The following is a 15464-nucleotide window of genomic DNA, read 5'->3' as shown; positions in this document are numbered from 1 at the left end:
TCACTGTTTTTAGTCAAAAACTTAACCAGCCTAAACATTTGGACTGTTTTTGTTGTAACCTACAAAAATCCCTTTTGCCCAGAATGCAATACCACCAAAAGGTAAGGTGTCTATCCTGTGCTGGCACTTTTAAATTTAAGCCAGAGATCAAAAGCCCTGCCTCCTGTGATAACTTGGCTATAGTACATGTCAGTCTGTCATAAATTCTGCTGTAATCTTGCTCTTCTTTTTTCACCTCATTATATGACTCTATCTCAGTTATAAACCCCAGTGTGGTTCATTATGGTTTCATCCTGTGCAGATAGTAGGCTACATATGAACTAAAGATGTTAATGATGATGCTCATGATACTCCCCTGTGCCAGTGAAAACTCGATTTGATGTCTTTTGTTGTCTTTTCTTTGGCTACACTGCAAAGAATGTTAGTGATCCAGTTTGATGGAGTTGGAATAACAGCTCCCTCTGGTGTCTGTAGCATGAATAAATTCAGCAATCACTCATTTTGAGGCATGTACTCCACCCTGAGAAGAAAGCGTTTAATGTAGTTTTCTTTGACAAATATTATATGTTAACTTCTCTATGCTCTACTCTGCCGATGACCTTACATCAGCAAGGTGCTTTTAAGCCCCCTCCCCGACCCTCTGTGACTGTAAGTTTGGTAAGATGCTAAGATCTTCCGTGCACAAATAGATGTTATATCTGCACTTATAATCAAAAAAGACCTGCACTCCCTCCCTTCTGGCCCACTGTACAGCACTGTAAAAAGTGAAGGAGGGCATGCATTTTGGACTTTTAACTGTATTTTCATTAGTTTTACGCTATTTATAGACATTTAAAATGACACCTGTTTTTTCACTATCTATTATTGAAATACAACTTTGTTTTATAATTGCAAGACAGCCTGGGAAATAAGCCACCAGAATTCTTTCTTTAGTTTTTACATTTAATTCTTACAATAAAGATTTGTGATATTATATTATATTATATTATATTATATTATATTATATTATATTATATTTGACCTTGTTGTTTTACACCGGAAGTATTACATACGTTACCAGCGCGTTGTAACTTCCGGTGTGCCATAATACCGCTGCGCATATTTCAGGTTTGTTTGACCATTTCATTCGCTCGGTCAATAATTTTAAAGTTAACTGCATTTATGCTTTCAATTTTAGATATGCACACGCCTATATGTGTGTAATTGATTAACATTATTGGCAATATGAGTAGTTTCTTTCAACACCATCTTATTAGCTGTTGAAGTTGTTTAGCAGTGATTCCCCATGTTAGCTTTCGCTAACTAACGTTTAGTAGCTAGCTTGTTAGCATCCACCGCTTTAGTCAGCCGATTTAGCAAGAAGTCGCTTTTCGACTGTGTTGCTCTATGTATTGGCATGTTTTCCCACACCATAAAGTTAATATTGGGTATTTTATTTTTGGTGGCGACCTGTACGTGTCTAACTACACTTGGTTGGCGTCTCTGATATATGAAAGTGGTAAAAATGACTGACGGCTGAGCAGCACTTGAACTCTCCGACACACTGCACGAGGGCATTAAACAGCGTGTACACAGTGTATGTTATGTCCACCGGCTAAAATTGGAAATCCGCAAGTCTTTCATTGTCTTCCGTTACTTTATTTAATTATTTCAAAAGCCGTAATCTGTTTTTTATTAGTAGTTGTCCAAAGCAAAGACGGGGGTGGGATTCTGAAGCGTTGATCCTAATTCAGTTGAATGGTAAATTAAATCAGTAATTAACAAATGGTAAGCCCCTTTCTCTGATTCAAACAAAGCTAAGCTAAGGAGACAGTACTGAACCCTCTGTGTGTTTGTGTTGCAAAGCAGGCGGTGGAGAGCAGACGCCGATGGGGGACGAAAAAGACACCTGGAAAGTTAAAACTCTTGATGAAATCTTACTAGAGAAGAAACGCAGAAAAGAATTACAAGAGAAAACTGATCCGAAACGCCAGAAAAATGTAAAGTATCTAAAAGCTAATATACAATCTATGTTACACATGCATGCTGACACAGAATGCAACAAACAGATTTGTGAATTAATGTCTTAGGTCTCAGTTATTGTCATGTTAGCATTTTTATCTTAAAACCCAGATGTTAATTTAGGATAGGAATATAGAATTTATTAAGAAACATAGCCTAATTAATTTAGTCTAAACATTAGTGAAGTTGCTAAATACAAAAATGTTGTGGTCTTTTTTTTGTATGTTAGCCCTCTTGTACTCACTGTCTTCTTGTAGGCTTTAACCCCAAATTCTGGATTTCTTGTCTTGGCCAGTTCTCAAAGGGCCTTGCTTCACAGGCGGATGATCGGGAAGCCAAACGAGACACTCCGGAGGAAGGAGAACTTCGGGATCAAAGAATGGAAATAACAATTCGTAACTCGCCATATGCACGTCAAGACTCAATGGAGGACAGGTACTTGGAAGTTGGGGGAAATTATGAGTGGGTAAACTGATCCATGACTTTTTCTTCTTTTTTTAAATGTGGAAATTAGTATACATAACCAGCAGAAGCTACTATAACATACAGCTAGCATGCAGGTTAGCAGCAATAACTTATTACAAAGTTATAAGAGCTTAAAGCTGCTGTATAATGTTAATTCAGGTCACGTTTTGTTGTTGTTGTTGTTGTTGTTGGGCTTTTTTTGTTATTGTGCGGCAAAGCAAATTTGCTGTATCAGTTGGGACAGCACAACAATGCAGAGGACACACTAAACATGCAATGCAAAATTACAACATAAGGGCAAAATTATGAACATGCAAAATATAGTACAATACAGTACAGAGTACTATAAATAATATAATTAATATAAATAGCAGCAGATTATTGACTTTTAAGTAGTCTGCTATTGCTTATAAGTGGTTATAAAGCCAATTCTGAACAGATTTATTTTATTTTATTTTTTTAGTGGAATGATCCATAAGGGTATTAGACAGATATTGGTTCTGAATCGGTGCAACTCTCCTCACAATGTTTTCTTTGTTTCTTTTAGAGGGGAAGAAGACGAATCACTAGCAATTAAGCCTCCACAGCAAATAGCAAGGAAGGACAAATCTCACCACAGAAAAGAGGAGAAGCGAAAAGATAAAAGACGTCATCGCAGTCACTCAGCTGAAGGAGGTTCAGAGACTCTGCTTCACATGTTTTACAGATACATATTTTTATTTTTAGGGCTGTTTTTTCATGTCTGTTTGTTACTTAAACAGCAGGAAAACATGCACGACTCAAAGATAAAGAAAAAGAGCGCGAAAGCGATCGCAGGAAACGTCACTGGGAAGAGGACAAAGCCCGGCGAGACTGGGAAAGGCAGAAAAGAAGGGAACAGGCCAGAGCTCATTCACGTAGAGAGAGGTGAGCACCAACTTTGGCCAGAAGTAAATAATCTCATGTCAGTTCAGATAATTTCTGATAATTTTGCCTCTTTGATATTGTCAACGCTAACTTGTTTGAAAATCTGTTTTGTTGAACTTTTGTTGATTGCATGTCAGAATGTTAAATCCTGTCAGCGCTAATGTGTTTGATCCTTTAAAAAAAACACTAATTTTATATGTGATGTTCCTTTTTAAATTAAATAAAGATGTGAAACATAAATAATTCAAGTTAATACTTAACTACTGTCCATTTAAAGAACCAAAGAAAGCAGTGACAAGAGTGAACTTTGGATTATCCAAACAGACCTCCAGTGGACTCTGCTGGGTTTTTTTTGGATCACAGGGACCGACTGGAGCAGCTCGAGCGCCAGCGGGAGCGTGACCGAAAGCTCTGGGAACAGCAGAAAGAGCAACGAGAGCTAAAGGACCGGGAGAGGAGGGCTGAAGAGCGACGCAAAGAAAGAGGGACTCGACGAGAAGGTCAGTGAGTGTAACTAAACATGGTGTCCTTTCCCAGCTGTGTAATTTCAACACAGAAGAAGAGTCATAATTTTATTCTCATGTAACTGGGGAAGCAAATGTATTTAAGCAAGTAAGCAAATGTCTCAAAATGCTAAACTGTGACTTGATGGATTGGGATTTTTAGACCCTGCAGCCTGTCAGGCAAACCTGCATCAGTGATTACCTAATAATTTTTCTCATCTAAAGTGCCATCTCGGATGCTACCTGAGGAATATGATGACAAGCCAAAACAAAGTCACCGCAGCCGTAGTCCAGTACGTGTTCCCAGAGAAAGGTCTGATCACAGTGAAACACGGAAAAGCGGATGTGAGTTTTAAATTTTTCTTGTTTTTTTTTATTTTTTATCAATGGTTATTGTTGAGACTATTAAGAGATTATTGTGGCTCCAACGTAACTCATACTAATTTTAATTTTTTTTCTTTTCTGCAGCATCAAAAGAAGAGAAGCCTGAGAGCAAAGATCTGCTTGCTGATCTGCAGGATATCAGTGATAATGAAAGGAAGACTAGCACTGCAGAATCCTCCCTGGGTGAGTTAAATTGTAACCTACAGATTTAGCAATTAGCAGATAATAATAATAATACATTTTATTTATAGGCGCCTTTCAGACCCTCAAGGTCACCTTACAGTAACACGTAAACAATACCATAAAAAACATAAGAAAAATGTATATATAGCAAACATGGTAGATAAAATTTAGACATAAACAGTCATAAAAGTATAAAAGCAAATATAAAAACTGAGCAAGGTAAAAATGGCCTAAGACAGATCAGGTGTATGCAATTCTAAATAGATGAGTTTTGAGTAGTGATTTAAAAGTGGGGAGACAGTGTGTGGTCCGTAGAGCAAGTGGAAGTGCATTCCAAAGTCTCGGGGCAGAACAACTAAAGGCTCTGAGTCCCATGGTAGTCAGGCGAGCAGGTGGAACTGACAGAAGGGAGGCTGAAGAAGAGCGGAGTGTACGAAGGGGTGAGTATGTATGGAGAAGATCGGATAGATATGGAGGAGCAAGGTTATGAAGTGCTTTGAAAGTGAGAAGCAGGATCTTGAAATTGACACGGAGGTGAATTGGGAGCCAATGGAGCTGTTTAAGAACAGGTGTTATATGTTCAGTGGATCTAGTTCTGGAAATAATATGAGCAGCTGTATTTTGAACCAACTGCAATTTATGGAGGGATTTATGAGGTAAACCATAGAGAAGAGAATTACAGTAATCCAGACGAGATGTGACAAGAGCATTGACAAATATGGCGGTACTGTGTAGTGTGAGTGAGGGACGAAGACGGTTATTACGGAGATGAAAGTAGGAAGACCGAGTGATATTATTTATATGTGCTGTGAAAGACAGAGTGCTATCGAGGATGACACAAAGGATGGTGTGACAACAGAGTTATCAATGGATAACGAAAGACTGGTTGGAACTGTAGTCAGTTTTGATCTGGTGCCTATTAAAATGAATTCTGTTTTATTGCCATTAAGTTTAAGAAAGTTAAACTTAATGGATGTCAAAAACTCCACTACAGCAGACGATTAATATTGATAGGGATGTTCGTTGATTGGTCAAACTTGGTAAGACTTCTGATCATCATCAGAAGAATAGGATGACAACAAATATCTACCACAGCTCATTGTGTTAGGAAGGCTCTGTAGATTTGCAATAGGGCTGCACGATTTTGCATAAAATGAGAATCACGATTTTTTGGCTTAGAATTGAGATCACGATTCTCTCACGATTTTCTTTTCCAGTATAAATATTTATTGCACTTATCAACTGCACATCAACTTCGTAACAGTTGAGACTGAACATAAAAACAATAAATAAACATAAAAACAACAAATGTCTCACGTTTTGCTGTTGCCGCAAAATGTTGTACTGCTTGAAATTCCGTCTCCACCGTTGCTCGACACTGCATGTACAGAGCAGGTAGTGCAACAATAGAAAAATAGTTGCGGGACGGCACTGTGTAGCATTTGTCTAGGGTGTTGATCATTTTCCTAAATCCCTCGTTTTGCACAGTGTTGATGGGAGCCATATCTTTGGTCAGGTGATAAGTAATAGCCTCCGTAATTTCTTTGTGCCTGCGGGAGTTTGACGGGTATAGGGAAGCGCTGTATAAGGTTCCCGTTATTGATGTTTGGGTGGTTGACCGGGACGGATTTTCTCTTGTCACTTTCTCTCGTCATCCCTGACGTGCTCTCCGTTGTTTTTTCCCTGCTAATTTTAGCATCACACGGCACAGCTTCTGTATCACGTGGTATAAGGCTCCGCCCTTGTCATTTGTTGAGCAGGAAGAGTGAGCGCTTGTTTTCATGCAGATTACGTCCCGGATCAAAATGCAGTACAATCGTGGTCGTCGTCGTCTTTTTTTTTTTTTTTTTTTTTTTTAATCGTTGTCATTTGGAAATGAGATCGCACATAAGTATGAATCGAGATCGCGATTTTCTAACGATTAATCGTGCAGCCCTAATTTGCAGTTAATTTCCAGTTTTTAAACTGTTTTTTTATCTTTCCTTATTTCATTTAGCATCAGCGTCTGTTTCTGAGGAAGAGGAAGATGAGGAGGAAGATGAAGAAGAGTCCAGCAGCCAGAGTGAGGGTGAAGAAGAAGAAGAGGAGGAATCTGCTTCAGGCTCAGGGCGGTCTGAGCAGAGTGCAGGTACAAATATTTGTGGCCCATACGGTTCTATCACTGCCATCAGATGCTTATCAAAGTGGCTTTCTTCCTCTCAGAAGATGTGAGTGAGGACGAGCAGTCTGGGGAAGATTTTGAACAGGAGAGGGAAAATGGAAATCACATACCTGCAGGTGAGTAAACCTCAGATATCAAAGAGAGTAGAAATCATATTTGGAGAAGTAGAGAGTTTTTTTTTTTTCTTAGCTTTTTATACCCAGCCAGGACTCTAACACTGCAGACTGTGCCTTTAAGAAACAATCGCACCACCATAAGGGCAAAACACAGAAATAGTATGAAATAGTATTCAGGCAAGAATGAAAAAAAAAGTTCCTTAAATTAAGCCCTTTACTTTACTTTAGTTTTATATTCGGTAATTAGATGACATCAAGGCATCTGTATAGCTAGAAGATTTTATCAGCCAAATGTTACTGTGCAAAAAATTCAGTACTGTTAAAAATGTACAGAATTTTCACATTTAAGAGAACACATTTTTTGATGGTGTTTTGAAGATGTGTATAGATTTTTTTATTTGATTGTTTTGACCTTATGTCACTAAATTAATTACAACATTAGCATGGCAAAAGAAAAGAATCTTTAAAGTCATCATTTTTAACTCAAACTATGGCTGTTTTTTGTTTTTAACTACTGTGCTTTAGTAATGATGCAAAATAAATACTCTCTGTAGCACATTCATAAATGACTAAACTTCTGATAAAAACTCCCCTCGATCACAATCTACACAACATTATCAACATTATTATTTTAGTTCACAAACACTTCTTATAATGACTAACTGCTCCTGAAATTTTGGCGATGTTAGCTGTTTATACAGTAAAGTTACAGCGGGATACAAATAATATCAGGCTGATCCTGCCACCATTTGTTCCCCCGGTTCAAATCACGGACAAACAGTATCACGCAGCTGTTTGTTTTTGAACCCATTTTGCACATAGAGGCATTTTTTTTGAAAAATGTATTGATAGCAATGTTGAATATTATTACACAGAAAAACAACTACATGTAAAATTACGCCGTGACGCCTCTGCCTTTCTAAATGGAGGGACAGTAACTGCGTGTGTATATGTAAGCGTGTAAAAACTGAAGATAGTCAGATTAACAGTAGCAGTATTTTGTCTATCTGCTATTGTAGAAATTCATCTCATGTAAACAATAACATGGCGCACAGCGTGACGTCAAAAAAGGCACACACCTTTGATGTTGCGTGACAAACTCCGTATTCCTCATCCACACGTAAACGCAAAAACAGAGTTTTCGAAAATCTCCAACCTGGCAGGAGTTTTTCAAAATCTTGTAAAACAAGATTTTGTAATACATTACAATTTAGAAACTAAATTGTAATGTATTCATTTAAAATGCATACCTTATTTATAACATGTAACCGTTTGCCACACAGTACCAGAGTCCCGTTTTGACCATGACTCAGAAGAGAGTGGTGAGGACATGGAGGAGGAGGAGGAGGAGGAAGATGAGGAGGAAGAAGAAGCAGGAGAGGGGGAACCCACCCCTCACTCTCAAACTCATTCCCGTTCAGCCACTCCAGAAGGGAACTACATCCCAGAGTCTCCCCCAGTCTCACCTGTGGAGCTGAAGAAGGAGCTGCCCAAATATCTGCCGGCTTTTCAGGTTAGGGTCACAAGTGTTGCGCATCATCCATATGAGCGCAAATTATGGATGTATGTTATTATTTTTGGCCCATTTTCTGTATGTTATAATCTTGACTTGCATTTTGTGTTCAGGGTTGCCGCAGTGTTGAGGAATTTCAGTGTTTGAATCGCATAGAGGAGGGAACCTACGGCGTGGTGTACAGAGCCAAGGACAAAAAGACCGGTATGAAAAGAAAGATACTCATCTATTTACTTTTGTGCTCTTCAGCTGGGTTTATTGTTTTTAGTAAAACACTGATTATAGTATCATGTTCACAGATGAGATTGTTGCGCTGAAAAGGCTGAAGATGGAGAAGGAGAAGGAGGGCTTTCCCATCACATCTTTAAGAGAAATCAATACAATTCTCAAAGCTCAACATCCAAACATCGTCACAGTAAGGGTAAGAAAACATTTTGATATTTGCTTAGCTATTAACATTTCACCATTTACAGCTTCTACTAATGATTTGTACATACAACTAATCCTTTCCTATCAGGAAATAGTTGTTGGAAGCAATATGGACAAGATCTACATTGTGATGAACTATGTAGAACATGATCTGAAGAGTCTGATGGAAACAATGAAGCAGCCCTTCCTGCCAGGTAGAATGGATACATTGCTTGAATCCATTTTCGTGTATGTCTGTGTGAGAGAAAGGTTGAAAAAAGATCTTCTGACTTCAGTAGAATGTAAGATCTCATAGATGTTTCTTTGCTTCTGGGTTTACCTCTGAAGGTAGTTAACTGTACAATGTGCCACCTTCTCTTCCAGGAGAAGTAAAGACTCTGATGATTCAGTTGCTCCGAGGAGTCCGACACCTCCACGATAATTGGATTCTTCACCGTGATCTGAAGACGTCCAATTTGCTGCTGAGCCACAAGGGTATTCTCAAGGTATACCAGGAGAGCAATTCTAACTCTGAGGGACTAATGGTGTGGTAACCTTAGGCTACGTTCACACTGCAGGCGAAAGCGCATCAAGTCCAAATTTTTTGACCCTGTGCGACCTATATCCGATCATGGTATGACAGTGTGAACAGCACAAATCCAACATTTTCAAAACCGATCTGGGTCACTTTCGTATGTGGCACTGAATCAGATACATATCTGATGTTTTAGAAAGCAACTGCTGTTTGAATGGTCAGGTCGCATTAAATCAGTCTTTTACGTCACTGACACAAGACAGACGCCAATTATCAGTGCCGGAGAAGCGCCCGAGAAGACATCGTGAACGCTTCTTGGCCATCCAGTGAAACTGTTGGGAAGACAATGTTGGAGAAACGTGAACATGTTATTTGTACTGTATAATCTGCAGATTCGGACAGAAATCAGCAACTATCCTTTGAAGCACCGCTCCTCTCTAAAACAGCAATAAGGATAATTATTAGGCCATATGTAAATAACAAAATAACTTTATAACTTAAAGCAAAATTCTAAATGTAAAGTCAGAAACAAGTCTTTATATTAAGGGCCATCAGTCAAACAATACTGTTTGCTCTGGGTCTAAATAGAGCGCGTTGTGTGTGACGTCTTCTTTTGCACATGCGGGCCGCTTTGAGGGTTCACACTAGAGTGCGTTTGCTGTCGCATTTTATTTGTAGTGTCAACAAGCAGACAAAAAAAATCGGATTTGATCAAAAAATCGGAATTGACCTGCAGTGTGAACGTAGCCTGAGACACCGATAGTTGGTTTATCACTAGTCTTCATTAAGAACAGTCACTAGATGACAACACTTAAAAGTCCTGGTTTTTGACTCTTAAATACTGTCTCACTTTTTTTTTCATTTTTTTTAATCTTTCACATTTGTTTTTAAAGCATAGTAATGGAGGAAATCCAAAAGGTGATTTCATTAATCTGTCTTTCCAACAAGCTAGCAGCATGAACACAGTTGCATAAAGAACACATGATTAGTAGAATTCAATTAGAGCATGAATTTCTGGCAAAGTGTAGTGAAGACTGGGTCCATGTGTAAATAAACAAAATTTTTACAGACACTTGTTGGTGTGAATTTTATGCAAATTGGCAGTAGATAATGTGAATTACACTCGATTGTGTAATTTTTTTTTCAAATTGAATATGACTCCCTGCTGCCAGGATTTGCAGTCATTTGATTTCTTCTTTAATGGTCAGATGATTTTGATATAAACATCTTTAATGCTGAAATACTGTTATTTAGCCCAAACTAGAGCATTTCAAAGGTCTCCTCATCCGTCTTGGATTGTAGATTGGTGACTTTGGTTTGGCCCGGGAGTACGGTTCCCCCCTGAAGCCTTACACCCCGGTGGTGGTTACCCTGTGGTACAGATCGCCTGAGCTGCTGCTTGGAGCCAAGGTGAGAATTCAAATTCACACACTGCAGGAGTCTGATGAATCCTGAATACAATAGCTGAAACTACAGACAGTAAAGTGATGGCCTTTCATAGATAATAGTTATATCATCCTGACTGATTGTTTTACACAAAGGCATATCTCTCCAATAGAAGACAACATCTGTTGAGCATTTGGCTTGTAACACACCAAATACCACAAAATGCTGTTAGAGTTTTACAGTGCATGATTTATGCCGTCAGACGGCAGAGGCCTAGCGACCCGTCAGTGTGCATCCACTTTCACATAAACTCCAGGAGGAACGTGCCAGGCAGACAGTCTACTTTATGTTTCTGTGGACTGCCACTGTGTTTGTTCTTCTCTCCGCAGGAATACTCCACAGCTGTGGACATGTGGTCAGTGGGCTGCATATTTGGCGAGCTTCTTACCCAGAAGCCTCTCTTCCCTGGAAAATCTGAAATTGACCAAATTAACAAGATTTTCAAGGTAAATGCTTTCATTTGTGCTTATAAAAGGTGGGGTATTGTCACTATAAATATTAAAGCTTTTCTTTTTACTGCTTGTAAGGTTTTCTGTCAGAGTGCAGTTCTGCAGTGAACCACAGGGTGGAGCTGCTGGTAGCTGTCACCCCAGATGATGTTGTTATACCTTACACTAAATGATCTAAATTAGGCATAACAGCAATATGAAGCGATGTTACCTGGGCCTCCCATGTTGTTGTTACCAGTGATCAGTTTTGAAATGCACCAAGGACTGGCTACTTGCCACTTCTGCAGTTAATGAGCACATCAGCCAAACTGGGAATCTCTCGTGTCCACTTTTTGTTTTTGTTTTGTTTTTTGGGGGGAGTGGACTAAAAGTATGTCTGCTGACTTGTCTGTGTTGACTCTAGGATCTAGGGTCGCCCAGCGAGAAGATCTGGCCCGGCTACAGCGAGCTGCCCGCTGTGAAGAAGATGACTTTCACAGAGTACCCCTACAACAACCTGCGAAAGCGCTTTGGAGCACTGCTGTCAGACCAAGGCTTTGACCTCATGAACAAGTAGGATTTTTAGAGACTTTTTTTTTACTCTTGCATAAGAAACATAACTCCTTTCACTGCACTGCAGTCAGGTTGTAGTATTGCAGCTATTGTCTGTTTTCATGTGTCTGTAGATTCTGTGTTTTCAAAAGATACTAAAGAGGTTATAAACCATAAAGACACCATTTGAAAAAAAAGGTCAAATACATTATAAATTAGCCATTTTTAAGGAATAGAGAATAAGTCCCATAGACTTGTGTAAATATTTGATGGCAAATTTTCAGTGTTGAGAGAACACATATCACTGGTATACAGTGATGAAGAGCATGTATTAGGTAACAATCAGCACGGCTCCTGCAGTGGAAATTGCCTTACTTGGACGAACCCTTTTCTACCCTGTCAAATTCTGTTACTCTTTCCACAGCTTTTTATTTAGTCGGTGCACTTCTGGCAAGCTTTCTTAAAACATGACAGCAGTAGTGGATATATCCCAGCAGGAGTCCAGTTCCATCCCCCTTGTTTCGTTTCACACACACGCACTCACCATGGTGACGCTCCACAGTACAGGAAAATGTTTTAGAAAACACACATTTAATAGGGAAAATCAGTGATGGCTTCATAATTCTTTCTCTCACATTCCAAAGATCAGCTTTGTTCTGCACTGTGCAGATGAGCTTCTCAACTCTCCTCTCAGGTCTTTAACCAGCCACAGAAACTTTTCTCTACACCTGTAAATGACAAAACCATGCTGGTCAGCTAGCTCCCAGCTGCAGAGGATGGTAACAACATGTTTGCTGTGCTGCTGTGTGAGGAACCACAATTTGGTGGAAATTTGGTTCATTTCCAAAATTGCTGAAACTTCAGCTGTCAGTGTACAACACGTAGGGAAGTGCTGTTAGAAAAGCTTCACAACGGAGCAGTACAGAGAAACTTTGGAGATGTATCTGGCAGGTTGACATTGCAGAGCAATGGTTTTTTTGGTTGTTGTTTGCAATATCACACCTCTCCTGTGTGTGAAAGCATTTGAAGACCCAGATTCAGTGTCTAACTGAAGAAGGTTTCAATTCACAACTCTTTAACCTGTTATACGTTTACCATTTCAACATGTAGTAGTTAAGAGATCCCAATTTTAATCCTCCTAGAGAGCCAGAATCCTGCCTGTTTTCTGTCCTGTTTCTATCCTGTTAGATAATGAGTTTCCATTACCTGGTGTCCCGTGCATAAATAGGACCGTAGTCCTCAAATGAAAAGCAGCTGGGTCCTCAGTCAAGAAAAGGAACAAGCTTACAGGACAGGAAGAGTGCACATTTTTGTAATTCCATAACAAAATGGTGCATTGGACACAAGTAGCAGGTTTTGTCTTATGTTGCTAGTATAGTGCTCTTGTCTTCTAGACCTGGTGTCTGTCTAATCCCAGCCATTAATCCTCCTGTAGATATCCTCTCACGTTAAATTAGAGATCATTTGTTTTGTAAAATCTTTTATGTTTAATGTCTGCACTCACTTACGGAGGGTTCCCCTCAGACACAGTCTGAGTCTGTGTTGCTCCTGTCATGTATAATTACGACTGTTTGCAGAAACTCTCTGGCCTTTGGCATCAGCACCACACCTTGTGTTCAGACTGTGTCACTACAGGGCCTGTTATACACTGTTATACACTAAACACTAAACATTTTTGTTCTTTGACTATGTAAGAGTAACTTTGCAGAATAATCAGACTGATCCTTGTTAATATTATTTGGGGGCGTTGAAGATTAGGTGGGTAGTCCTTCTGTAGACAACCACATTGTGAATATGAATTTTTTGACATCATTTAGAGTAGAAAAAGTAGGGAAAACAACGGTGAAATGGAGCTTTTCAAGCATTTTGATGCCAGTTATATGCCAGTGTTACCCAGTGTGACTGTGACCCAATAAAGTAAAAGTCAGCTGGCACATGTGTAATCTTCAAATTTTCGCATCAGACACAACTATCAGCAGGACTTTGATTACACAGAAACCATTAATTAGCTGTTAGGCGCTGTTAACTTACAGCAACCTGTAAAGCTGCGTCAATCCCATCCATGCATGCGTCATTCTGCTGGCCATTTCTCGTCACTATTTTTTGGCCATGGCACAGAAAGATCGCTCCTTCATGGTTAATCCTACCTACAGAGCCCTGATTGGTTTTCCAACTGTGGAACTGGCCTTCATTGAGCTAAAAGGCAGACCCGTTTGAATAGCAGAGAAAAAAAAAAACCTGAGGTGAGAGCAGGTCTGGCAGTTTTGTCCACACAAGAAGCCTGAGTTCTCCGAGGCAGTTTGGCATCTCTGATGAAACGCTGCTAAAACATAAGTTTAAAATTATTATTGATTGTTTTCCAGGTTCCTCACCTACTGCCCCAGTAAGAGGATTTCATCAGATGAGGCTCTCAAACATGAGTACTTCAGGGAGTCTCCTCTCCCCATTGACTCCTCGATGTTCCCCACCTGGCCGGCTAAGAGCGAGCAGCAGAGGGTGAAGCGAGGCACCAGTCCTCGTCCACCCGAGGGAGGCCTGGGCTACAGTCACCTGGTAAGAGCATTAGGCCTGACTTTTCTCCATTACACACAGCTACCAGGCTTTCTGAACGCTGCCTGTGTTAAATAGATTACAGACCTACAGGCTTCTGCTTTGTGTCCGCGTATTTCCTCCTCGTGTTTTCCATGATGAGCACTTTTTAGTTCCTAATGTTTTCAGCAGTGGTCCGGCTCACCCAGCAGCTTAAGGCCACTACTGAGATTTTTCAGTGGAATTAAGTGTTGGTATTTGCTGCCTTACACGCCAATTAGACCATGACAAGTGTATTTTTGTCTCACTTTTCTTCTCGTCAGGGTGAAAAAAAAGCTTGAGCTTGTGATTAAGTATTTGGAGTGTTAATAATAATAGTCTTAATACAAACTGTTAGTTGTAATCAAATCCATCATTAAATTCAGGTTAGGGGTTTCCAAAGGTAACTAGAGTCATAAAATAATATTGGTCAGTTTTGTAATAAGCATGTAAGAAGTGCAAGATTTCAAAAGTTTTTGTTAATGTTACAAGTTGTGAATGTTTCCATTGTCTCTGTAGGGCGATGATGACCTGAGAGATACTGGCTTCCACCTGACAACCAGCTATCAGGGGGCATCTGCAGTCGGTCCAGGATTCAGCCTCAAGTTCTGAGCCTCAGGCTTCAGGACGCCCAGCTGGAAAACAGAAAAAGATCCAGCAAAGACTCGTGGGACTTCTTGTTTTGTTGGGTTTTTTTTGTTTGGAACTGGATCGTATCACTGGTTTACAGCTTTAGAGCAGATCAGTATCTGATCATTTACAACTGTTACCACATAGTCAAGACTGTCTCACAGCAAGACTGATGGCTCAAACCTGTTGAATTTCCACTCTTCCTGTTTGTTTTTTTGTGGGTTTTTTTTTTATTATTAAGCCATTTAGCTAACTGAAATGTGACCTTTGTAGCTCTTAAAGAGGAGAAACAACCATAAATCTATTCAAAAGTGTTTCTCTCATGTTTGACTTTTATTTTCCCTTTTATATTTCATGAGAGAGGACCAGGTTTTATAAATGGTTGGTATTTCCTGGCTGCCTGAGCTACTGTATAATGATGCAGCATTTGCTGTGTGTTCCATCCAGCATAATGTTAAAATTTAAATGGGAATGTCAGCTCTCCTGATGACAGGGAACTGATGTTTTTGCTAGAAATAAAGTTTGAAACTTTGTTTTGTCTGCCTTTTTTCCCATATTTATAAACTCTGTCCAAGCTATGCAAACACAACCGCACACTGCCAAAGGAGGGGGAAAAAAAATGAAGGGAAGTCGAGCCTGAAAGAAATGCAGCCTTCAAACCAGCT

General features: G+C 39.6%; 1 protein-coding gene across 6 annotated transcripts; it reads left to right on the top strand.

Annotated features, from left to right (window-relative positions):
• The first annotated feature begins 1072 nt into the window (after positions 1-1072).
• cdk11b (cyclin-dependent kinase 11B) lies at positions 1073-15332 on the top strand. Of its 6 annotated transcripts, none has more exons than XM_040047799.1 (20): positions 1073-1107; positions 1849-1979; positions 2297-2436; positions 3014-3141; positions 3228-3372; positions 3697-3872; positions 4101-4220; positions 4344-4442; positions 6439-6570; positions 6645-6719; positions 8003-8232; positions 8346-8436; positions 8532-8653; positions 8750-8855; positions 9025-9146; positions 10478-10585; positions 10951-11067; positions 11474-11622; positions 13965-14154; positions 14689-15332. In XM_040047799.1, the coding sequence occupies exons 2-20, from the start codon at positions 1869-1871 to the stop codon at positions 14779-14781; spliced, it is 2454 nt and encodes an 817-aa protein (XP_039903733.1). In that variant the 5' UTR covers positions 1073-1107; positions 1849-1868; the 3' UTR covers positions 14782-15332. The 6 variants fall into 6 exon arrangements, with proteins under 6 accessions (XP_039903733.1, XP_039903732.1, XP_039903737.1 ...); XM_040047798.1 differs by lacking the exon at positions 1073-1107 and adding an exon at positions 1747-1767; XM_040047803.1 differs by lacking the exon at positions 1073-1107 and having other exon boundaries at positions 1754-1979; positions 3231-3372; positions 3736-3872.
• Positions 15333-15464: the final 132 nt, after the last annotated feature.

The sequence above is a fragment of the Simochromis diagramma genome, unplaced genomic scaffold (genome assembly GCF_900408965.1).
Source record: "Simochromis diagramma unplaced genomic scaffold, fSimDia1.1 OVJJ01000387.1, whole genome shotgun sequence".
Taxonomy (NCBI): domain Eukaryota; kingdom Metazoa; phylum Chordata; class Actinopteri; order Cichliformes; family Cichlidae; genus Simochromis; species Simochromis diagramma.
This window is presented reverse-complemented; position numbering and strand designations above follow the sequence as displayed.

Bases quoted from the DNA above. Each gene is read 5' to 3' on its own strand.
- cdk11b (XM_040047799.1), top strand. From the start codon at position 1,869: ATGGGGGACGAAAAAGACACCTGGAAAGTTAAAACTCTTGATGAAATC. The intron at 8,233-8,345 runs GTTAGGGTCACA...TTTTGTGTTCAG, and splicing joins AATATCTGCCGGCTTTTCAG to GGTTGCCGCAGTGTTGAGGA. The intron at 11,068-11,473 runs GTAAATGCTTTC...TGTTGACTCTAG, and splicing joins AAATTAACAAGATTTTCAAG to GATCTAGGGTCGCCCAGCGA.